The sequence below is a fragment of the Myotis yumanensis genome, unplaced genomic scaffold, assembly GCF_028538775.1.
Source record: "Myotis yumanensis isolate MYYU_CA2020_CCGP unplaced genomic scaffold, mMyoYum1.0.hap1 SCAF_18, whole genome shotgun sequence".
NCBI classification, from domain to species: domain Eukaryota; kingdom Metazoa; phylum Chordata; class Mammalia; order Chiroptera; family Vespertilionidae; genus Myotis; species Myotis yumanensis.
In genome coordinates, this window is record NW_027223769.1 from 2151391 (window position 1) to 2174685 (window position 23295).

Below are 23295 nucleotides of genomic sequence, written 5' to 3' on the forward strand. Positions count from 1 at the left end.
TCACTCTGGTTCTAGATGGAGGCAGCATGGTGCTCTTGCCACTAGAGGTCCCCACAGTTTCGTAGAAAAGCCTGAAGCTGTTTTTACTGATGGTAGGAATATTTGGGGAAATCAGATTCTCACCACTGCTGTTTCCCACTTCCTGGCCTGATGTGAGTTGGCTTCCCCGGGGCCATCTATTTTCTCACTGGATCCCTGTGGCATATGCAAGTCTGGAAAAGGCATGATATTCCCGGCAGTAGGGGAGGGTGGCTCCTAGGACCAGACCCAGCTGTGGACTTGAAGATTCTAAGGGTTGCCTCGGGGAGGAAGCTTCAGAAGAGGTGACTTGATACCCACCTGAAGTTGGAGTCTGACTCAGCTAATAGGTGTTTGTTGGAAGAGGGATGGATGATGTGGCTGACTGATGTTTGAAATCTAGTTTGTCTCAAGTACTACCCTACATTTTTTGAAATAATTTTTTTTTAATCCTCACACAAGGATATGTTTTTACTGATTTCAGAGAGAGAAACATCGGTTGCCTCCCATATGTGTCCCACCAGGGATCAGATCCACAACCTTTTGGTGTACGGGATGATGCTCCAACCGGCTGAGCTCCACTGGCCAGGGCTGTTTGGAATAATTTTCAGACTGATCCTGTGAGGAAAACATTATGCAGGGAAGGAATCCTTGGGCAAGGGAGGTGACTTGCCCAAGATCATTTAACCCAGATAAATGATCAAGGGCAGAACTTGAATTTAAGTTTAATTTCATTTGGTTAAATCACATATGCTTTATACTCTGCTGCCTTTTACATACTTGGGGGGTGGGGGTGGGCAAAGGAGATGGTGAGTGTGTGGCCAGTGGGAATGCTCAGTCACAACGCAGTCTTGTTTTTAAGAGGCACATCCCAAGGAAAACAAGTGCCCCCCCCCCCTTCAAAGATTACTCCAGTGTTTTTATTAGAATTCTTATTTGGAACACTAAAAAACGAGAAATAAGAGGGAAGCTATTTGTACTGAAACCAGGGAAAAGGGAGGCCCAAGAGCTGCCCACTCAGTCTCTGATGACCACTTGGGCTTCCACATTACTCTGGACTCCCTTCAGCAGTCCTGTTCCCTTCTAGGCACTGGGGCTTTAAGACGGACTGGGTTAGCCTGTGGCTCTGGTGAGAAAATGAGGGCTCAAAGAGGGAAGAGATGGAAGAGACCAAGGCCACACAAGTGGTGGGGCCAGGCTAGAAACCAGGTCTAACACCATTAATAGGTTTTGCTACATTATGCTTATTGTAATCATTTTAAAAAAGAAAAATCACTCACCCATTTGGTATCTTGACAGCTCCTAATGAAGAGCAAGTGATCTGTGAAGCAGTTTTCACAGAGTGTTAATCCTAGGCACCTCTTTCAGTAACTTTATACCCTGCAGAAAGGATTCCAGCCAAGTCAGCCCAGCATGCCCCCCTGCCTTAATCACCAGGTAAAGATTTGTCCTTAAACTGCCTCTTCTCACAAAAACCTGTAACATCCTATCCTGACAGTCATATCAAATCAGTACTGAGAACAATCAGGATTTGTGCTTGCAAAACCAGCTAAACATCAGGCTGAAAAACTCAAAGGTGTGGTTGACCCTAAGATAAAGATGTTTTCAGCAGAGAAAGGAGGCTCTGTGACAGTGGGTGACCACCCTGCCTCTATCGTGGTTCCTTTTTAGGAAATTTTGGACTCCCACCCTGAGAAAAAGTTATGTGTGCAAACAGATTTATGAACAAGACTCATCATTTACCATCACCCTGCTGAAATTTCCACAGTTCTCAACCACTGTCAGTAAAGGTGGCACTAATCAAACCCTTGTTGGATGCTGGGGATTGAGTTGGACAGCCAAAGGTTCCCAAACTTTGTGTGTTAGGCAGTTCCCCCAGAGCTTTGGATCCAGCAAGCATATATGTGTGTGACCTTGGAATCCACGTTCTGAACACAACAGTTCTGATGCAGGTGACTTGCAGACCCCTCTAATAGCTTTGTATTGCCAATTTGTAGTTGGATATGGAAGCTACATAAGCAGAACTGTTAAGGGGACAGAATAGTGGTCCTCTAGTGCCCAATGTGTTCTCGACAAGAGGAGGCCCAAGTATGACTGTAGAGGAGAGGGCATGTGGAGTGATTAAGCACATTCACAGGGCTACAGGTAGTTGCTAGTTCAGCTCCAGAGTGCTCTCAGGTGTGGTGTCTGCTTGTCACAGGATTGATGACCTGAGTGACAAGGAACTTTTGGGTCTGTATGGTTCTTACCATACCACCTTGCAGGCATCCTCAGAGTATTCTGAATCTTCATTCCAACATCCCATTCTCCTATCCCTACTGACTTGTCTCTCAATCTTGCCAAAACAATGCAGTGCTGATACTTTTTAAATCTATCTGAGTGATCAAAACCCTCCCACTCTTCCTTTCTCCTCTTCCCCATCCCTCACTATTGAATTTGCAGAATCCCAACACCTGAGTGCCATACATCAGAGGATGAAACAGTGACAAGGAGACCTGATGGCAGTGAGAAAACCCGGTTGTGATACCGTTCCTGGTTTTCAGTGGTGAAGTCTTAGTGATCAGTCCCTGGCCTACCCTGAAAGCTGTTGTTACTTTCAAATGATTTAGTATGGGCACAAAAATTTGAGTGTACATTGTGCTGAAAAAAAAAAAAGGCTATGTACTTTGTTTCACCAACTTCAAGTCAACTCATTTTTTGTTTTAAATGTATATTTTTAATATTTTTACTGATTTCAGAGAGGAAGAGAGGGAGATAGAAACATCAATGATGAGAGAAAATCATTGATTGGCTGCTCTATGTGTGATTGAGCATTCAACCCGGGCATGTGCCCTCACTGGGAATTGAACCTCGACTTCCTGAGGTTAACGCTCAACCACTGAGCCACACCAGCTGGGCCAACTCAGGTTTTTTTTTTTTATTGTTTTTTGTTAATCCTCACCTGAGGATATTTTTCCATTGATTTTTTAGAGAGAGTGGAAGGGAGAGGAAGAGAGAGAGAAACATCGATGTGAGAGAGACACACCGATTGGTTGCCTCCTGCACACATCCTGACCAGGGTCGTGGAACCTGCAACCAAGGTACATGCCCTTGACTGGAATCAAACCTGGGACCCTTCAGTTGGCAGGCCGACGCTCTATCCACTCAGCCAAACCAGCTAGGGCCCAACTCAGTTTTTAAAGGATTTTGTTAGTCTTCTGGGGATGGAAGTGGGGAAATACTGGTTTCCTGTTTTTTTGTGGTTCTCATTTATTAAAGACAATGTGCTTGAAATCTGCATCATTTAATTCTTACCAACCCCAGAGTAGGTATTGTCCCTGTTACAGATGAGGACATTGAAGGTTACATATCAAAGATCACATATCTATAAAATGGCAGAACTGAGATTTGAATTCAGGAATTTGAATTCATCCTAAGTTTCAAACCTTTGTTTTCTGATTGGCAAAAAAAAACACACACACAAAAAGAACACTTTTTTTAAAATTCTCACCCGAGGATATGCTTTTCATTGATATTTTGAGGAAGGGAGAGAGAGAAAGAAAAAAAATTGATGTCATCATCGACAGGTTGCCTCCAGCAAGGGCCCTGACTGGGGATTGAACCCACAACCTGGGTATGTGCTCTGACCTTGACTGGGAATTTAACGCACCACCTTTCCACCTTTTGCAGGACAGCAATCCAACCAACAGCCACACCAGACCTTCCTTCTGAGTGAATGTTTACCTAACAGAAGTAAAGCCTGCCCCTCACCAGCGCACACATACCCACCCCATACCCTGATTTCTCCCACCAACCTTCCCAGGACAGAGAGGAGACCAAGGGAGAGCCGGCAGCATTTCTCTCTGTACAGTTTTTAATTTTTTATTTTTTGATGTTGTTCAGATGAATGACACACTCAAGTTACAAAAATGGGGCCTTAAAAGAAGCACATTGTACAATGAACAAGCAGATTGAAGAACACTGAAACGCTAACCCGCTACCACGAGAAGAGACAGGAAGGGGGTGCAGGATGGGAAGGGAAGGGCTACCAACACAGGGGTCAGACAGAACTGAAAGAGGGGGCTAACTTGGTGAGAATGGAGAAGGTCTCCAGGGCCTAGTCAATTTCCAGAAGCCACTTCTTGGTTTCCTATGCCCACTCGTTGCCACCTCTTCCCATCCCCATTCCACCCAGTCATTCAAATGAGTAGGTGAAAGACACCCACCCAGTAAGGGCTGAGCCAACCAGATCTTTACATGGTGGGGGATCACCTTGCCCTAGTGCAGCCTTGGATTTGGGAGGTAGTGGTGGCAGCAGTGGGATAAGAAGCCTGGAAGGAGCCAGAAGAGAGGAGTTGATCAAAGATCAGGCCCCTACTTTCCCCCAAAGACTCCTTGCCCCTTCCCTACCCACCATGATCCAAAGGCCTTCTCTACAGTTGTTGAGAGAGGCCCCCAGTCACCCTGCAATTATATAAATAAATAAATACTGAGCCCCTGGGCTTGGAGGACAGGATGGGGGAGGGGCAGCAGGGACAGAGGAAAGAGGAGGGGAGAGGAAGGGGGAGGCAGAGAGGAGGGGTCACAGACATAGTAAATAGTTGTCTCCGTCCCAGCAACACTTCTGTCTGGATTTTTCTCTCCTTTTTGTGTTTAACAAGGAGCTAACATCTCAAGGACAAATACTTAAAAATATACATTATTTTTTCTTTTTCTTTTTTTGTTTCGCCTTTGTCATCGTCATCTTGCTTTGGAGACTGCTGAGGTCAAAGTTCAAACCGCACGAAGGAACTGCGGCTTGTTTTGTGTATTTTTTTAATTTTAATTTTTTTCACTTTTTTTCCAACGTATAAAAAGGTAGCGGAGTTGTCTGTGGTTTTTTTTTGTGTGTGTTTTTTTTAATGGTTAAATCTTTGGTTTGTTTCTTTTTTCTCTTGGAGGCCTTTATTTCTCGCACTTGCCTTTCCCACTCAGAGGCCAGTGGGGGGCCCGCGTGTCTCAATCTTGCTCAGTCCGTCTCACTCTCTCTCTCACTCAGTTCCCCCTACCCTGGGCTAAATGGGAGAGAGGCACCTGGGATCTGGTGGGTGAGGAAATCTAGTCATGTCAGGAGGTCACCCCGTGCTACATGGCTTGGATGTGGGGCTTGGAGACCCTCTCTCTTGGTCCTCCCCAGAAAAATAGATGAGTGGGAAATATATCCTTCCCCTTCCTCCTGATCTTAGTCCCAACTCATACAGGAGCCAGAGTTCCCAATCTCCACTCATCCCCACTTACACCACCCCTCACTCCCAGGAGGCAACAGAGACCGGTGTTTTAGTTACTGGCATTTTTTTTTTTTTTTTTGGCACAATTAAAAGGTCCACCATCAAGGTAGACCCAGTCTCTGTCCCTTCCTCAAGCAGGAGGTCATGGTTGGGGAGAAGAGGAATTCAGAGGGTGCCCCCTGCCCCATTTCTCCAATCCATTCATCTTCCTCTCTTTCTAGCCCAGGCCCCTGGCCCCTCACCTCAGACATCACACCTAGCCCAGAGCCTGGTCTGGGGTCTCCCTCCCCAACCCCCATATAATGTTCCCCAACCCCCCAAATCTCTCGCTCACACAGACACACGGACACAGGCTCTGTACAGACCACAAAATAAAAACGATGAGATAGTTTTGTTTCCCGGAGTTCAGCCGGGGGACTGGAGTGGAAGGGGCAAGAGGGGAGTGGGGGGCACAAATTCCCCCATCACCTTCCCAACCCTGGCTCCCTTCTGCCCCCCAGCCCCTTGCCCTGGCCGGCCCCCAGCCAACGATATTTGGTTTCCTTTTTTTAACATTAAAGTTCTATGAGGTATTTGGTGCCTTATCTCGAGTCCTCGGGGGAGGGGGCCCAGGGGGGAGACCTGGGGCACACTTGCCCCTCCCTCCCTCCCATCCCCTTCCCAATATTTGGTTTCACAGCTGTAGTTAAAGCTTGGGATTTGGTTATTTTTCCCCCGCCCAGGAATTTTCTTTTATTCTTGTTTTTCTTTTCCCAGTTATAGGGGTTGTATGGGGAGGGTCCCCACCACCCCCCAGCTGCATGGGGGGGTCCCTCCACCAGTGTCAGGGCATCATTGGCCCTATCCCTGCTCCCTACTTCCTCCTCTGCTGTCTGCCCCACTCCCCCCACACTGGGGTTGGGGAGAGGTCCCAGGTGGCAGGACTTGATGGGGAGGAAGCAGGATGAAGTGGGTGGTGGTGAGTCCTGGATTTTTTTTCTCTTTTTTTCCCCATTTTATTCTTTTTTTCTTTCTTTTTTTTTCTTTTTTTCTTTTTTTGGTCTGAAATCATAGTTTTTGTTTGAGTCATCTCCACCATGCCTTCCATGCTGCCTGTCTTCTCGGAGGGGTTTTTGGTTGTAATTCCTTTAACTTTGCTCTGCTCAAATGTCCTTATTGTCTGCCCAGGCCCTCTCAATAGTCTCTTCTCTTCAGGAAATAAAAATGGACAAACTCAGAGGTAGGGTGAGGGCAGGGAGTCGGTTCAGCAGAGATTCTTACATTCCGGCGAGGCTGGCTGATGGCATGCCAGGCCCCATCATGGGTGCCAGGGTCCGAGGGGCAGCCACTCCATCGCTACCAGACAGGGCACCCCAGACCCCCGAAACAGCCGAGTCTCTGCTGCCTCTGTGGCCCAGCCCAACAGTTTCATTTCCCGGGTGGGAGAAGGGAGACAAGAGAAAAAGAACATGGAGGCCTCAGGGCCCAGAGTGGCATCCGAGGCTCTGTCTGCCTCTCCTCAGTGTCCAGCAGCACTGTCTCGGGGGTTCCCCCTCCCTCTGCTCTGCTCGGCCCAGCGAGGGGCAGGGCCACTCTGATTTCCATGGCTCTCGTCCTTCACAGCAACACTTTGGTTTGAGGAGAGACACAGAAAGAATGAGATTGAGAGAGATGAGAGAAGAAGGAAGAGAGAGGGTAGTGAATGAGAGAGAGAGAGAGAGAGAGAGAGAGAGGAGAGAGAGAGAGAGAAGCAGAGATAAAAGTTACAGAGGAGAGAGGACAGATGGAATAGAAAAAGAAATCAAAGGAGGAATCAAACCACCCGAAAGTGTGTTAGTTTTCCTTCATCCATTCTTTTTGTCTTCTTATTCCTTTTTTCCTGTTGTTTTTTTAAAGCTTTTTCAGTTGATTGGGGTGGGGCAGGGAGTATGGGGCTCTTCACCCCAGTCCCTGGCACCCTCTCTCAGCCCTGCCCACCCGCTTCCATCTGCCCTGGCTGAGGGACAGGCCCTGCCCCAGCCGCCCCCCTCCGGCTTTCCCGAAGACGACGTCCATGAGGTATTTGTGAAGAGAAAGAAGCATCTGTCCTTCATCCGCCTTGGGGACCAAGGGCCTGGACAGGGCTTGGCTCCGCCTCTCGGCTCCTTCTTATTCTTGAAGAGTTCTCTTCTTCTTTCCCTTAAATATATATATAAATTCTTTTTTCTAGTTTTAATTTATTGTTTGTTTGGTTTTTTGTTTTTGGTTCAAAACTTTGTTGGCCTCCACAATAGCAGGGGGCAAAGTGGCTCCCAGCGGTGTCTCCTCTGTCTGTCGACGTGGAGATGTGTCCGGGGCTGAGCAAACACAGGGTCCAGCCAAGACTAGAGGGAGGTCTCATAGGAGCAGTGGCTACCACAGTGCCCTCTCAGATGGGTACCACAGGTCATGGCACTGTCCCCGCCACACGGACCCTGATGGGGATGCCATCTCGAGGAACCCCACCACTGGGGTGAGTGCGTGTCTGCATGTATCAGGGAGAGGAAGAGGCATCTGCCAGTATCAGAGGGGCACGGGGGAGTGGGGGGGAGTGAAGTGAGTTCTCTTTTTGGTTTCTGGTCAATGTCAAAGAACGTGAAGGATTCCACGGATAGGCACTGGAATATGAATTTTTTTTTCAGGGAAACTGACAGACAAGGATGGAAAGAAAGACAACTTGGATGCCCTCACCTCATTCCCTCTTGCCTGAAACTTCCACCTCCCCATAGGCCAGGGAGGGGGGAGGTCCCAGAGCACAGGAGGGTGACCCGGTGAGGGGGGACATGTGAGAGCTAGAACTTAGCAAAAATGGCCTAGCCCACCCTTCAAAGGGAAAAGGGGGAGGTACAGGGGTGAAAAGTCATCCCAGGCCTTCCCCTGCACTCTCCACTGGCAGGGGGAGGGAGGAGGTTAAAGCGAGACCCCCTGCCTGGGTGGGGAGAGCTGGGGGAGGGGAAAGGACGCATGGTGGGGACACATTCTGTTGAACACAACGCTAAAAATTCTGTACATCCTTTGGATGAAGCTACTGAATATTTGGTGTAAGGTTGTTCAGGCCCTTTCTCTGTCACCTTTTGGAAAAGAACATTTGGTGGTGGTGCTGAGCCCCACCCCTCTGGCCCAGGCTGTGCCATCTTCACTGGCCCAGGGCTGGGGGCTGGGGCTAGGAGGCTGGCACGTTCTCTTTTTCCTTCTTTGGCCCCCTGCTGGGGAGGCAAGGTTGCAGGTTGGCCCCACAGCCAGGGGCTCAGGGTGAGGTCCGCCCTCAGGCTTCTAGGCCCCTGACTGGGGTTCTTATTTGGTGTCCTAGCTGTGAGGATGAGCACACTGAGGTCTGGCTTGCAACTGGTTTTTGGTTTGTTTGGTTGGGGGGGGGGGGGGGGGGTCTGTTTTTGGTTTTTGTTTGTTTTTCACCTCTGGTTCCTTTGGGGCAGCTGGTTTCTGTTGTGATTATTTTTGGTTTTCTTTTTTGTTGGTTTCTCTTCTTTCTTTCTTTTTTTCTTTTTTTGGTTGTTTGATTTTTTTGGTCTTTTCTCCCTTATCACTCCTGCTCCAAGGACCTCCTACACTCCCATCGTTGGCCTCCTCGCTGTCTTCTAGATGGGGACCGAAGTGGGGGTCAGAGGAGTAGGAGGGGAGGCATGGTGGGCCCTCACTCGGGCTTGGACCCTGCCTCCGGCCCCCCTGGGCCTCCAGGGGTCTGTGCTGTGGCCTCACTGCAAGTGGAGGAGGAGGACGAGGAGGAGGAGGAAGAGGAGGAGGAGGAGGAGGAGGAGAGACCCGGAGACTTGCTGGAGATGGAGGCTGCCACAGCTGCAGCGGCTGCAGAGACCAGGCCCACGCCAGGCGGGGCGCTGAGCAGGGGCAGCCCAGCGTGGTTCAAGAAGAGCGGTGAGGTCACCAGGCCAGGGCTCCCCGGGGCCGCACCAGCTGCCCCCAGCACCAGGTTCCCGCTGCTGTCAAGGCTGGTAAGGGGCAGGGTTCCACCAGAGGCCAGGGCTGGCAGGGAGAGAGAGAGGCTGGGCTGGGGGCACCTTCCAGCATCCTGCCCACAGTGCCCCCTGTCTTCCCATCAGCCCCAATGACCCCCATAAGCAGCCCTCACACCTTCCCCAAAGGTGAGATGGGTATGAAGAGGTGAGCAATGCAGTGAGCAGGGGCAGATGGCATGGCTGGAGCAGCAATGGAGGGGCTCAAGGCCCGTGAGGGCAGGGCTGGTGACCATGGGAGTGACATGAGGCAGCACGCACCTTGGATAGTAGCCAAAGGGTTGTTGCTCATGAGGGCTGGACTCAGCCCGGAGCTCAACCCCACCATTGTGCTTCTGCAAGAGGCAAAGCAGAGGCATTAGCAGGGGCGGTGCCGGCAGAACTGGGGCTCGGCTCCCCACCCAGGAAGCAGCAGCGACCCTGCTTCTCCCCACAGTCTCCCCAACTGCCCACTTACCCCGCGCTGGGGTTCAGGCCCGACAAGCCGATAGCCGAGTGGCTGCCTTGAGGGCTGGGATTTGTGCTGTTGGTGGTGGCCGGGGGTGGGGGAGTGACAGAAGGAATGGAATTGAGGGGGGGCGCAGCCCCGCCCCCGCCCCCACCCCCTCCGGCTGTCCGGCTGGGGTGGAGCGTCCCCACAGCTGAGGATAAGGTAGTAACTGCCAGAGAGAGACAGAGAGAGGGAGACTTCAGCTTCTGCTGGTCCTCCACCCAGGAGGCTGGGTCGCCTCCTGCCTGCCTCCTCCAGCCTCAGTCTCCCAGCATCTCCTCAATCTGTGCCGACTCAGGCCTCCTGCCCTCTCTTCCCAGGGCCATTTCTTCGTGCCTCTGCCATGGTGACAGCAATCACAGTCATCGAAGTAAGAGCAGCTGTCACTCACTGAGCCCAAGCCCAGTACCCTGCCCTGAACCTCATCCCAAGGCTCCTTTTATACAGATAAGATCTGGGGGCTCCCAGAAGCCCTAAGGATCCCTCTAGGAGCTAGGCATGCATAAGGGGTGCAGCTGGGCACCAGCTTTTGGCTCAGGAATTGGCAGGTTGAGAGGGCTCCAAGCCCACTCAGGCCAGACAGCCAGGGCAGCAACTCTTGGCTCTGTCGTGTCTCACCTGTGCCCTTGAGTAAGCACCTTCACCTCTCTGGCCTTCAGTTCTCTCATCAGGAAAATGGGATGACAAAGTGGGTGTGAGGATTAAATGAGTCAATATTCTCTATAAAGCATTTAGAACAGTTCCAGGCACACCCTTACTACTTTTATAAACCTCCACTTATTATTTTTTAACTTGGAAAGGGGCAATATGGTGGGTTTTTAAAAATGGTACTCTTATGTATATGACGCTGTGTCCTAGGAAAGGAGGGCTTTGTACAAAAGAGTGTGTGTGGCCCGGCTGGTGTGGCTCAGTGGTTGAGCGTCGACCCATGAATCAGAAGGTCATGGTTCAAATCCCAGTCTGGGTACATGCCCGGGTTGCAGGCTTGATCCCCAGTAGGGGGTGTGCAGGAGGCAGTCTATCAGTGATTCTCTCTCATCATTAATGTTTCTAGTTCTCTCTCCTTCCTCCTTCTTCTCAAAAGTAAAAAAAAAAAGTGTGTGTGTGTGTGTGACATTTGTATGTATATATGCATGTATTATACATTCGCAATAATTTTATAAAAACTGAGGCCCAGAGAGTTAAAGTCACTTCTGGAGCTCGCACAGTTTATAAATGCCAGGAACAGAACCCAAGTACATCACCTTTCAGCAATCCCATGCTTTTCTCTGGCCAGGAGTGGGGAGTCTGCCCTCTCCCATCTGTCCTCCCTGCCCCCTCATCCCCAGGCTCAGCCTTGAGGCCCATGGACACCCTAAGCCACTTGCAACCCTTGGGCTCAGGCCTGCATTGTGTTCTTCCCCCCCACCCCACCCCTACCATCTTCTGCCCTCCCTGACCTGTTGTGCTCAGACTACTGGAAGCTTGGGACATCGGCAAGGTCCCAGCACTCCCTTGGGGTGTGACCTGGGGAGAGAGAAGAGAAGGCATGGTCAGGCCACTGTCTTCCACCAATCCCTGTGGTGTTCCTGTGGGTGTGACCCCTCCTCCTCTGCCCCCAGGATGGTGAAGGGCTCTGGGTACAACGCTCTATTGGTATTGTGCCAGGTGTTTTCCACTTTCTCCACTTGTACCCGAGGTGATCCCGAGCCACCAGCAGGAGCAAGTAATTCCCAATTGAGGGCTCTCCCCACCCTCTGACACTATGCAGTTGCAAGTCTGAAGTGGGGGATGACAGCGGGGTTGAGGGTGCGTGTCTCTGCATCAGAGTCAAATGGCTTGATTTTCTGGGAACATCCCCCAGTCTCCTTGGCTTCCCGGCCTCGTCTCATCCTGCCATCAGCCCTAGGAGCCTCACTTTAAATGTGACCCTGTCTCTCCTTAGCACTGCACTGCCCAAGTTCAAGTTCAAGCTCCTCAGCATATAACTTGGGTGTCTGGCTCCTACCTCCTCCTACCCTCCCCTATTCATTCAATACATTCCAGCTCCACACACTAAATGTACTAGAGTTCCTCCAATTTGGCTTGACAGTCTGGCTTCCAGGTCTTTGTGTAGCCTAGTCCCTTTGCCTGTCCTTCACGTGGCTGGCTCTCTCTTGTCCTTTATGACTAGCTCCGATGGTCCATCTTTCCTCCACTTCATGGGGGGAGGTGCTCCTCGGCCCCTTGCTCCTCTCTGTAGTGTCACAGCCCTTTCCACACTAGATGGAACAAAGGGATGTCCTAATGCAGTGATGGCGAACCTTTTGAGCTTGGCGTGTCAGCATTTAAAAAACCCTAACTTAACTCTGGTGCCGTGTCACATATAGAAATTTTTTGATATTTGCAACCATAGTAAAACAAAGATTTATATTTTTGATATTTATTTTATATATTTAAATGCCATTTAACAAAGAAAAATCAACCAAAAAAAATGAGTTCGCGTGTCACCTCTGACACGCGTGTCATAGGTTCGCCATCACTGTCCTAATGTGTCTGATCCCGAGCGGGCCTGTGTGCACACCCAGGGCTGTAATGTCCGGCCTGCGTCTGTGTGGTTGTGAACCTGTGTGGGGAGGTGCCTGCATCTCCTACCTGGTCTCTATCCCTGTGTGACAACGTCGGTATGTGCGGGTGCTTGTACCCCCCACATAAGACCACAGTTCCCTGGAAACTGTCCCTGTGTGACACTGCTCCCCCCATGGGATGCTCCACACAGGTGCCTGCTGCGGGGCAAGGAGGTGGCAGATTCTGTGCCCCCCAGGGCTCTGGTACCAGATGGGGGCTGTAGCTGGCCGGCTTCCCGGGGCTGGGCAGCATGGGGGCCGCGCTGCAGGGGTTGATGCGTTTCTCCTTCTGGCGCCGGTTGCAGAACCAGACGCGGATCACTTCCTTCTCCATGTGCAGCTGCTCCGCGATCAGCAGGATCTCCTCTGAGGTAGGCTTCTGGTTCTGCGGGCAGAGGGCTCATTAGCCCGGGCCCCTCTCCCACCCGCCGCCCTCGGCGCCGCCAGGACCGGGCCTCACCGCTAGAAAACTCTTCTCTAAGGCGAAGCGGACGTTTGTCTCGATGCTGGTCCTCTTCTTGCGTCTCCGGCCTGGGAGCCCATCGAAACCCAGGCTGGGGCTGCTCAGCTGGTTGGGGCTGGGCAGGCTGGAGTCCACGGACATAGTCTCTGTGCCGGGAGGAGACGGGGGCATGAGGAGGTGCCTCTCTCCGGCCCTGCGCCTGCCGCCCACCTGGGAGCCCCGGTCCCACCTGCGTCGTTGAGCCACTTCTCCAGGAGGGGCTTGAGTTTGCACATGTTCTTGAAGCTCAGGTTGAGGGCCTCGAAGCGGGAGATAGTCGTCTGGCTGAAGTCGTTGCCGTAGAGCTTGCCCATGGCCAGGCCCACGTCACCCTGGGCCGTCGGGATGCGGGATGCGGGACGGTCAGAGCCGGCCCCTGGTATTGGGCTCGCCCCGCCCACCGGCTGGCCACGCCCTCACCCCGCCCTGGAGGGCGCGACCTCACCGCGCACCGGGTCCGCCCGCCCCTCACCCCCACGCCCGCCGCCGGTTCGTGGCCCCAGACCTGCGTGAAGCCCAGCTTGATGCGGCGTTGCTTGAAGGTGCGGGCGAACTGCTCCAGCTCCTCTAGGTCACTGGGCTCCTCGGGGTGGGAGGGTGGCTCCAAGCATTTGGGGGGCTGCGGGTGCGAGAGGTGCGGGTCGGGCAGCGTGGGGCGGGTCACGGCCTGGTGGGGTGGGCAGGTGGGCGGGATGCAGGACGGAGGACCAGGATGGGGCTCAGCAATGGCTGTGCAGTTCTCCCTCCCTCCCTGCCTTCCAGCTTCTGCCCGCAGGTCCCCTCCACCGGCCCCACACTGGGCTGTCAGTTCCCTCAGGGTGACACCCTGCTGCCCCGCGTGGGGCCTCTCGCTGCTGGAACTCTGCCGATTCCCTCCCAGCTGCAAACTCCCGGAGGAGCAGGCAGGTTCTTGCGCCTAGGGCTCTTTCCCGGGAGCTGGGGGCCGTGATTCAATCTCCTCTCCTACAGGGAGTCAGGGGCTCTGCTGCGGAATTGCTGGGGGACTCAGTTTCCCCTGCAGGATGGTACAATCACAGCTGCTCTGCCCACCTCATGGGCTTGTTGGGAAAACTTGGTTAAAAAATGGTATTTCCCTAAACACAAAAGATCTGAAGCAGGCGGTGGGTCACACAGGTCCCTGATCCATTATCCAAAACCCTGGGGCCAGATCTGTTTTGGAATTCAGGAATTTCTGGATTTTAGAAAGCCTACATGGAGCATATGTCTTAGGTGATGTGACGCCACCCATCAGGGTCCAGGCATCACCCCCATAATCGGACACATTAACATTCTCAGCAAAGCCTGAATCGCACAGGAGGGATAAAGCAAAGTCACTCCTCGCCTTGGATCAGGTCAAGACAGGTTTTGCAGCCAAATGACTTCGGCGCCCACATTACAAGACAACTTGACTTTCCGAGCATTTCTGGATTTCACAGTTGCACTAGGCCCTCTATTAGTCCCTAAACTTTTAGGGTTTTCTAAATAGTTCATATAATTCTTTGAAAGGACTGTTGCAAAAATGGGTAGAAGGGAATTTTGAAATCTGTAACAGATTGTGAACAATTCGTTATGCAAGTCTAGAACCCAGGCAGCAAACCAAGAAAGGCCATGGGGACCAGGCAGGGGGAGGCCGAGGCGGCCTGGAGAGATCGCTCCCTGTTTGAGGGGACCCCTGCTCCAGCCAGTGACCAGCAGCCAACTGCCACCAAGCCACATGGACACAGATCAGTTCTGCCAGAACTTCCGGTTTGTCCAGAGAAGCTGGGAATCTGGCATTTACTGGGAATTCTCTTGTCAGCTAATTCAATTTTTAAAATATGGTGTGGGCCAAAGAACACACATCTGTGAGCCCCTGGTTTTCAGTGTCTGATCTGGAAGGTGGGTGTGAATTAGTACCCAGCAGACCCTTCTTCAGAGAACCTTCCATTTGGAATCCTGGAAGAGACCCAAGGCATTTGAACCCAAAATCTTTCAAACCTCCCAAGTTTCCCGTGTTTGTGCACATGTGCGTTCAGGGGTAGGGGGGTCGGATCGAATCTTCCATTGACTTCTCAAAGGAGTCCATGTGCCTGAAGGACTAAGAGCCACTGATTTGGTTGACTCCCCTCATTCCACGATTTTTAACCTTTTTCATCTCATGGCACACATAAACTAATTACTAAAATTCTGCGGTACACCAAAAAATATATTTTTACCCATCTGACAAAAAAAAATAGGTATAATTTTGATTCATTCACACTAGATGGCTATTGTTATGTTGGCTGTTGTCATTTTTTAATTTGACAATCTAAGGGGAAAGAGGCCAGTGCCCCTGACTAAATAGTCAGGTATTGCACGTTTTAAAAATTCTTGCAGCACACCGGTTGAAAATCACTGCTACAGAGGGAGATCCAGACAGCGAGAGTGACTTGCTTAAGGCTCCACAGCAAATTAGTGGTAGAACACTGCTGGGTTTCCCATCTCCCAGCTCCTGACCTGGCCCCTGTGGCTGGGGAGTGGGCCAAATGGAGAAGAGACCCTCACCCCCACCTTACCCTCCCTCCCGCCGGTCCACTGCTGGCCCAGCCTGGCACACTCGGTGGACACTCACCTGCGTGGGCAGCCCGGCCCGGGGCTGGGAGGTCAGAAGAGCTCCCTGGGTTTGCTGAGGTAGCTGGAATAGATTTGGCGTCGGTAGCAGGCCTAGGGAGACAAGCGCGGACACACAGTGTGAGGGGGTGGGGAGTTCTGTGCGGGCAGTGGGGAGGCCACCAGGCTGGGGCCTTACCTGGCTGACTCTGCTGGGCCTGCGGCAGCAGGAACTGAGCAGGGGGCTGGAGGTGATGACCTGGCACAAGCACCAGCTGCTGGAGCTGGAGAAGCTGCTGTATGTCCTGGTGGGAGGGGGTGGACAGAAAGACAGCCTGAGTCCCCCTGCCTCACCTGAGCCCCGAGGGATGCTGCACAGGATGGCCTGGCCCCGGGCAGTGAGGATGGAGCACAGGCATCGCTGAGCTAAGAGCACCTGGGAGGTTTGTCCCAACCCCAGGCTTCTGGAGTGTCCTACCTGGGCCGTCCCAGGAGGGCCCACTCTTTATTTATCTTTTCTTTCTTGATTAAATATTTACTTTGTCTCACATGCCCATGGAACAAATAGAATTGTTTAAAAATGTAAATCACTCCAAGGCCTTTTAAAGCACTCCCGAGACAAACGGTATCATGTCCGGAATAAACTTTAAAATATTCCAGCACATAGTGGGCGAGGAGACTATGTGGCCACTTCGGGAAACTCTTTGGCACTGTCATGGGAACTGTGTTTCCCCCAAAAAGGGTATGTTGGAATCCCCACCCAGACCCCCAGAGTGCGACCTTACTTAGAGATAGGTCTTTGCAGATGACCCAGTTAAAATGAGGTCACTAGGGTGGGCCCTAATCCACTGTGACTAGTTTCCATATGAAAAGGGGGAAGTTGGATGCAGAGACAGACTTGGATGCGCAGAAGGGGGCCAATGTGAAGACACAGGGAGAAGATGGCCATTACAAGCCAGGGAGAGAGGCCTGGGACAGACCCTTCCCGCCCAGCCCCCAGAAGGCACCAGCCCTGCCAACACCTTGATTTCGGACTTGTAGCCTCTGGAACTGTAAGAGAATAAATTTCTGTTGTGTAAGACACCCAACCTGTGGTTCTTCATTATGGACGCTCTAGCAAATGAATACAGGCACTATTTCTAAAGCCGCCTGCATGCCTGGGTATAAGCCACCACAAGCGCCTACACGTGTTCACCAAAAGAGGAGCTAGAATGCTCATGGCAGAACCATTTGAAGTAGCCCACACCGGAAGACAGCCCAGGTGCCCGGAAGACGCGTGGATGGGGTACATAAACTGACTCGTGGAATGCTACAGCGGCGAGAATGAGCAGTCTGCCACCTACAGGGACACACGGCAGCATAAACTTCCCAAGTGTAGTGATACGTGCAAGGAGCTGGTCAGAGGAGAGAACATCCTGTTTGATTCCTTTTATGCTCCATTTGCCTGTTAGACGTTGGGAGGCAGAGACTAGAAGGAACCCCAGGGAGCTGCCATCATCAGTTTCTAGATCTGGGTGCTAGTTAGATGAGTGAGTGCCACTGAGCTGTATGCTTATGGTCTGTGCACTTTTTGGTATTTGTTAAACTTCAATGAAAAGAATGAGGCAAGGAAAGAGGGAAAGGAAAAAAAAAAATCTAACCTCTCCACCAAAAAAGTAGGAGTATAGGTGAAGGAAGATTGGCAGGATATTGGTAGCTATTGAGCTGGGTTAAGATGTGTGTGGTTCCTTATCTCTTCTGGCTGCTTTTAGGTTTGGACATTTCCAAAAGGAAAAGCAAATCCCCTCACACACAAACGGTCCAATGGATTCTTGCAGCCTACACCACCACCACTGAGTTCCTCCCCTGGCCTCTAAGGTTCTTTCTCCTCAGGCCTGTGCTAGTTTTCCTGACCTCAGCTCCTACCACAGGGCCTTTACACGTGCTCCCCCCTCTGCCGGGCAGTTCTAGTTCCTACACTTAGTCACTCAGGTCCCAACACAAAATTATCTCTTCAGAGAGGCCCTCCTTGGCCACTTAATCTAAACCAGCCCAGCACTACACCTTCCTTGGTCACCTCCACTTCACCTCTCTCATAAGACTTATTATCTCAAGACTGGGGTCCCAGTGCACGGATTCGTGCACATTGAAAGGAAATTAATTAGAAGAAATATTTTAATATCACTATTCTCCCTTTCTCTATAATAGAAGTGTCAACAAAATTCACAATCCACAATGACAGATCGAAACACACGCGTGCTATTGGCGCCAGTGAGAGCTTTATATGTATCACACATGTGTGAGTCAACTTAGCCTTTTATAGATATAGAATAAACTTGCTTAATTAGACCTGCTTTCTGATGTAGCTAAACTTTTTCCAGCGCAGTGAAGCACCCCAACTTCTCTTCCAGGTAATTGTCAGCAACACAGCAGTAAATATCAACATGAAGCAGATTATTATTGTAGATCACACAGGGAGAACAAAGAGTAAAATATTTAACTGCAGCAGTGTTTGACTATATTCTGCACAGTGAGAAAACCTGGAGTCATTTTCAAGGTCCACCATTTCTTACTTCTTCTTACTTCAGGTCAAGTCTCTAAACTTTCTAAATCTTCGTTTTCTGGCTAATGAAAAGAAAATAGGATTCTACCGAGTCTCCTATCTACCTACTCCAGGACTTCTGTGAGGATCAAATGAGATGAGGCACGGGAAAACGCTTCACAGACATTTGGTTAAACTGTAAAATGTTTGCACCTGGCTATAAAGCAAGTCGGGTTCCTGGGCTGAAGAAACTCCAAGGAGGCTAGTTGCAAGGGAGAGGAAGCCAGGTGTTGCTACGTGACATCATTACCCGGCACCCACAGTGACCGTGTCTGGGCTGGGCTGGGCTGTGGGCCGCATATTGCGCCATGGGGTCTTGGCAGCACTGGCTGCGATTTGGTGAAGTATCACTCTGGGGTGGTGGTGGGGCCTGTGTCCCACTTGGAGGAAGCTGAGTGTTGGTTTGTTGGCTCCAGGTCCGTGGTGCTGTTTTGTTTTTGTTTTTTTAATGGCCAGTGAGCATCATGGCAGCTCCTGCGTGGAGCATCTGACCCCTGGTGGTCAGTGCGCATCATAGCTACTGGTCGGATGTACAGACACTTAACCTTTTACATATATAGATATTTCTCCTGTTTACTCCCTCATGGTGCATCTTCCTCACTGGTACACCATCCCCAGGAGAGCGTGACCTTGACTGTTTTGGTCACCACTGTAATCTCAGTACCTCAAACAGCACCTGGCGCCCAGTAGGTGCTCCACATTTATTTGTTAAATGAACCAAGACTGAAGTTTCATAATTTACTTAGCGACTTTTATGTATAGTTGCAAGTTACAGGGTGGGACAAAAGTAGGTTTACAGTTGTGAGTATGCCAGAGTTTACTCTTGTATTATTATTTACTAATCATTGTATTATTTTCCATACACACAACTGAAAACCTACTTTTCCCCACCCTGTATATTACTTACAGTTACAATATTTTTTCCCTCTGAGAAACTGGGGGGATGACACATACCCTCGATTCCTCCCAACTTAATGTCTCAGGAAGTGAACCATTGGGGGGAAATAAAAGGAACTCGAAGCTAAGTGCTTATTTCTCTAATATATGAACAGCGATTCAAAATCAATAAGAAAAAAACCTAATGACCCAGCAGTAATCCGGCCAACAGACAGGTCTGGTGACTGCCCAGCAAAGCAAATACAAACAGCTCTGAATGAAAAGACATTCCAATTCACTCCCAAGAAGATAAACACAGCCACAGCCGCACTGGGGTACTCTTTTTACCTATCAGATCAGCAGAGATAACAGTGCCTGATATGCTCTGTTAGGGTGTGAGGGCAACACTTGCACACCGACACCACTGGAGAGAGGTAATTTGGCAATGTCTATCAAAATTACAAATGCATATACCTTAAAAAATATTTAATCCTCACCTGAGGACATGTTTTTATTGATTTTAGAGAGAAAGAAAGGGAGAGGGAGAAACATCAATGTGAGAGAGAAGCATAAATCAGCTGCCTCCTGCATCCTGGGTATGTGCCCTGACAGGGAATGGAACCCAGGACCTTTTGCTATATGGGACAACGCTCCAACCAACTGAGCTACACTGGCCAGGAGACAATTGCACATACCCTATTTTTGGTTAATTCTTACCTGAGGAAATTTTTTCCACTGATGTTTAAAATGGAAGGGAGGAGGAGGAGAGAGAAAGAGAAAGAAACACCAGTGTGAAAGAGACACATCGATTGGTTGCCTCCTGTAGGTGCCCTGACCAGGAACGGGGATCGAACCTATCTGCTACCCAGGTATGTGCCCTTGGCACATACTCTGTTCGTAACAGAACGTAATGGACTGGAGAGTGACTGAGGGAAAAGAAGACTCCTTATCAGAGTGGTGGCCAGGGAGACCTCCCTGAGGAGGAGGCATTTGATAGAGACTTGAGTGACGAGGAGGGGCCAGGCATGTGCAGACCAAGAAGGAACAGAAGGTACAAAGCAGCAGCATGTGCAAAGGCCTTTTTTTTTTTTTTTTTTTAGACCTTGTTGACTAAAGGAATTAAAGAAGGAGAAAGAGAGAGTTAGGGAATTGAACCCATGACCCTTTAGTGCATGGGCCAATGCTCTAACCACTGAGCACACCATCCAGGGCCACACTCAAACTTGGGCACAATGATGTCTCTAGAAGGATATTCCCAGTAACAAGTGGCGTTTTAGCAAAAGAGTGGGAACAAGCTGAGCGTGCAGCAGTAGGGGTCAAGTGAGTCCATCAGGGTGGAGCTTTACAATGAAATATTATGCCGCCATGAAAAATAACGAGGATGCCCTTTGTGCCCTGAAATGAAACCATCTCCAAGCTGTCCGGTTGAGTAGGAAGCTCAAGAGGCAGAACAGTGGGTACTGTGTGCTACTGTCTATGTTTTTAAAAAAGCATATCTAGGTATCTGCTTGGGTATGCATGGTTTAGATCTAGAAAACTATACCAGAAACTGGCAACACCATAAACCCTCTGTACCTCCTGAACATTTAGTTAGTCCAAATAAAGACATACATATTGAACAGTTACTTCTGCCCAGCATCTCTGCTTTTCCAACCATTTGTCTTGTCACATTACAAGGTTCCTGTCCACCTGCCACAGCCTCTATTTCCTCCATGTGCTTTGGAAAGTGGAGGGAGTTTCCGGATGCTCCGACCTTTCACCTTTCTCACTCCTGCTGCTAATCATCCAAGACTATAGCTTAAGGGGTGTGGAGTCCTAACGCTCTATCCTTTGAAACCGTGTCTATTCTGACTTCCCTTTCTCGACCCCCCATCTATAATACCTGCACGGCTGTCTCCCATCTGCATGGGCTGACCCTACATGTAAATGAGGGAAGCCGGGTTTCAGCCGCCACCCCATTTACAATGGACACTTCCAAGACCCCATACCTAATTTTGGTCTCATAATTTTGTCTTCTTTTTCTCTAAAAGGTCCTGCAAATTATATAAGTGTCACACCCCACAAAACTGTACCCACCCTGCTCCACTAGGCATTTCTCACCATGCATTGCATTTGCTTACATATACTCTTCCTCTGCCAGAATGAAACTCCAGGAGCAGAGGCGTCGCATTCTCTTGCAGCCCTGAAACCTAACAGGGCCTGGTAAGCCCCCATTAAATGCCCACTGAATTGAACCAAATAAGAATAGGAACAAAGTCTTATTACTAGTATTTTCCGATTCCCTACAACCCGTAGCTTATTGATTAAAATGTTTAACTTCTGTCTTTCCCAAGCTTGACACTCAATGAAAACCCCCCTTTCTCTCCAAAAGCCTGAAAGAGTGGTGTGTACAGATTTCTTTCTGAATCAGCAGGAAGTGGAAAAGGATGGAGAAGATGAATCAAAATTTGCAGTGGGGTCTCACAGTGGAGTCCAAAGGAAGAACTTAACCACCGTTACTCAGATTTAAAGTGAAATAAATTATATTGAAGTACAGTCATCAAAAGCATTTTGAATTGTGCTAACTGTAATCTATGGGCTTCTTTAATTAGCACATTATTATTTAAGATCAAGCAAAGGTCTGATGACGACTGTCATCTCAAAGCCATCATGAGTAAAACAGTATTTTAAGAGATCTGCAACAACTGTACAGAATATGGAAACAGCTGTGCATTCCATTGGTGACAGAGCCCAAGTACTGTTGTTCCATTGTGGTTTGTTGCCTACATTCAAGATAGGAGGAAATACTAGGTTTTTGGTCAGAGGATAGCAAAAATCGAGACATAATTCCAAGTTCATGGATGTCTCGCCCCCCCAAAATTCTATCCACAGACCCCTTGAGGGGTGGTGTGTGGAATCCAGGTTCCTGTTCTAAAATATTAATTGAACCAGAAAACCTCCTTTGGGTTGCATCACATTTGTAATAGAATCTAACTCCTTGTCGTGGCTCTGCATGAGCCAGCCCCCTGCTTGCCTCTCCTTCCTCACCTCCCTGACTTCCTCTCTCCCTAACTCTAATCCAGCCACACCGGTCTCCTTCCTGTTACTGAACCCAGAAAGAAGTCTCTGCCTCAGGGCCTTTGCACATGCTGCTGCTTTGTACCTTCCGTTCCTTCTTGGTCTGCACATGCCTGGCCCCTCCTCGTCACTCAAGTCTCTATCAAATGCCTCCTCCTCAGGGAGGTCTCCCTGGCCACCACTCTGATAAGGAGTCTTCTTTTCCCTCAGTCACTCTCCAGTCCATTACGTTCTGTTCTTTCCTTCATAGCAACAGTCAGCCTCCTGTCTGTCTCCCCAACTAGAGAGGGTGCCAGCTCCATGGGGACACAGACTTGTCTGCCTTTTTCCTCATTGTATCCCCAGGTAGAAAGATGCGTGGACATGGGGGGTGTTCACTAAATGTTTGTTGACTAAAGGAATTAAAGAAGGAGAAAGAGAGATGATTCTGGGTGAACAGTGAGCTGATTCAGGACTGGAGTTGGCCAGTAGGTGGCCCCATTTCTCCACAATCCAGAGAGAGCATGCGATCCGAAGCCACTTGGGGGCGCATTACCATCGAGTCAGGTGGTAGGAAAGTTAAAGCTCAGAGATGCTCGTGGCGGGAAGGGCCCAAGCCAGGGATGTTTTGTGTAGCATCTGCTCAGTCCCTAACAAGGGAGAAAGACTAGCACAGAGGGCTAGCACACCCCATCAATGCCGAGAAGGGCAGAGGTCCTTCTTGCTCTTTGCGGTACTGTGATCACCCTCAGCCCAGTGCAGGCACCTAATAGGCCATCAGTGAATTTTCAGCGAATAAATGAGGTAAAACTTAGGACTGGTGGTGTTTGGGGAAGACTGTGCTTTGCGGCAGCGGGGATCACGGCCACAGACTGGAGGCAAAAAGACCGAGACACGTGGTTTGTATGACACATGGGTAACCTGGAGGGTAACTGCTCATTTTCCCATCTGGCTTGGTTCCACGTGGGAGGAAGGAACTAGAGGAGGCCTGGGCCCAGAGCGGCCGCTGTACCCGGCCTGGGTGCAGTGCTTCACCTCTACGCACAGGGAAGGCACCCTCGCCCCTCACTGGCCATCCCTCATCTGACAAATTATGACCAGTTCTAAGACATGGATGGTGTCGAGTTAAGTCCAGAGTAGGAAGGACAGGAAGGGGTGGGCTCAGGAGGCTTCATAAATTATGTTGTGATGGATTGTGTTCTAAAAGAGTAGGAGCTGTGTCGTCTGCCCAGTGGTAGAAGGGGCTGCCTGGCAAGGCAGTGAGCACCGTCCTGGGGGCCACCTGGGTGAAACTGCACCCCACCTGCCAGAACAGTGCAGAGGGTAGATTAGAGGGGTGCCAGGTTCCCTTCCACTGAGAACCTTGGGCCCTCTTGCCTGCTTCCTTAAGTGTATAGGGTAGTGGTT

The 23295-nt window shown here is 50.3% G+C and overlaps 1 protein-coding gene across 1 annotated transcript in view; it reads right to left on the reverse strand.

The window, feature by feature from the left end:
* Positions 1-3868: 3868 nt before the first annotated feature.
* POU2F2 (POU class 2 homeobox 2) overlaps positions 3869-23295 on the reverse strand; it is a 38080-nt gene continuing 18653 nt past the window's right edge. The window contains 10 exon segments of the mRNA XM_070397916.1: positions 3869-9260; positions 9512-9585; positions 9708-9909; positions 11180-11246; positions 12534-12710; positions 12786-12934; positions 13018-13159; positions 13333-13446; positions 15418-15509; positions 15595-15700. Coding sequence (XP_070254017.1) covers positions 8914-9260; positions 9512-9585; positions 9708-9909; positions 11180-11246; positions 12534-12710; positions 12786-12934; positions 13018-13159; positions 13333-13446; positions 15418-15509; positions 15595-15700 — 1470 coding nt within the window. The 3' untranslated portion in view covers positions 3869-8913.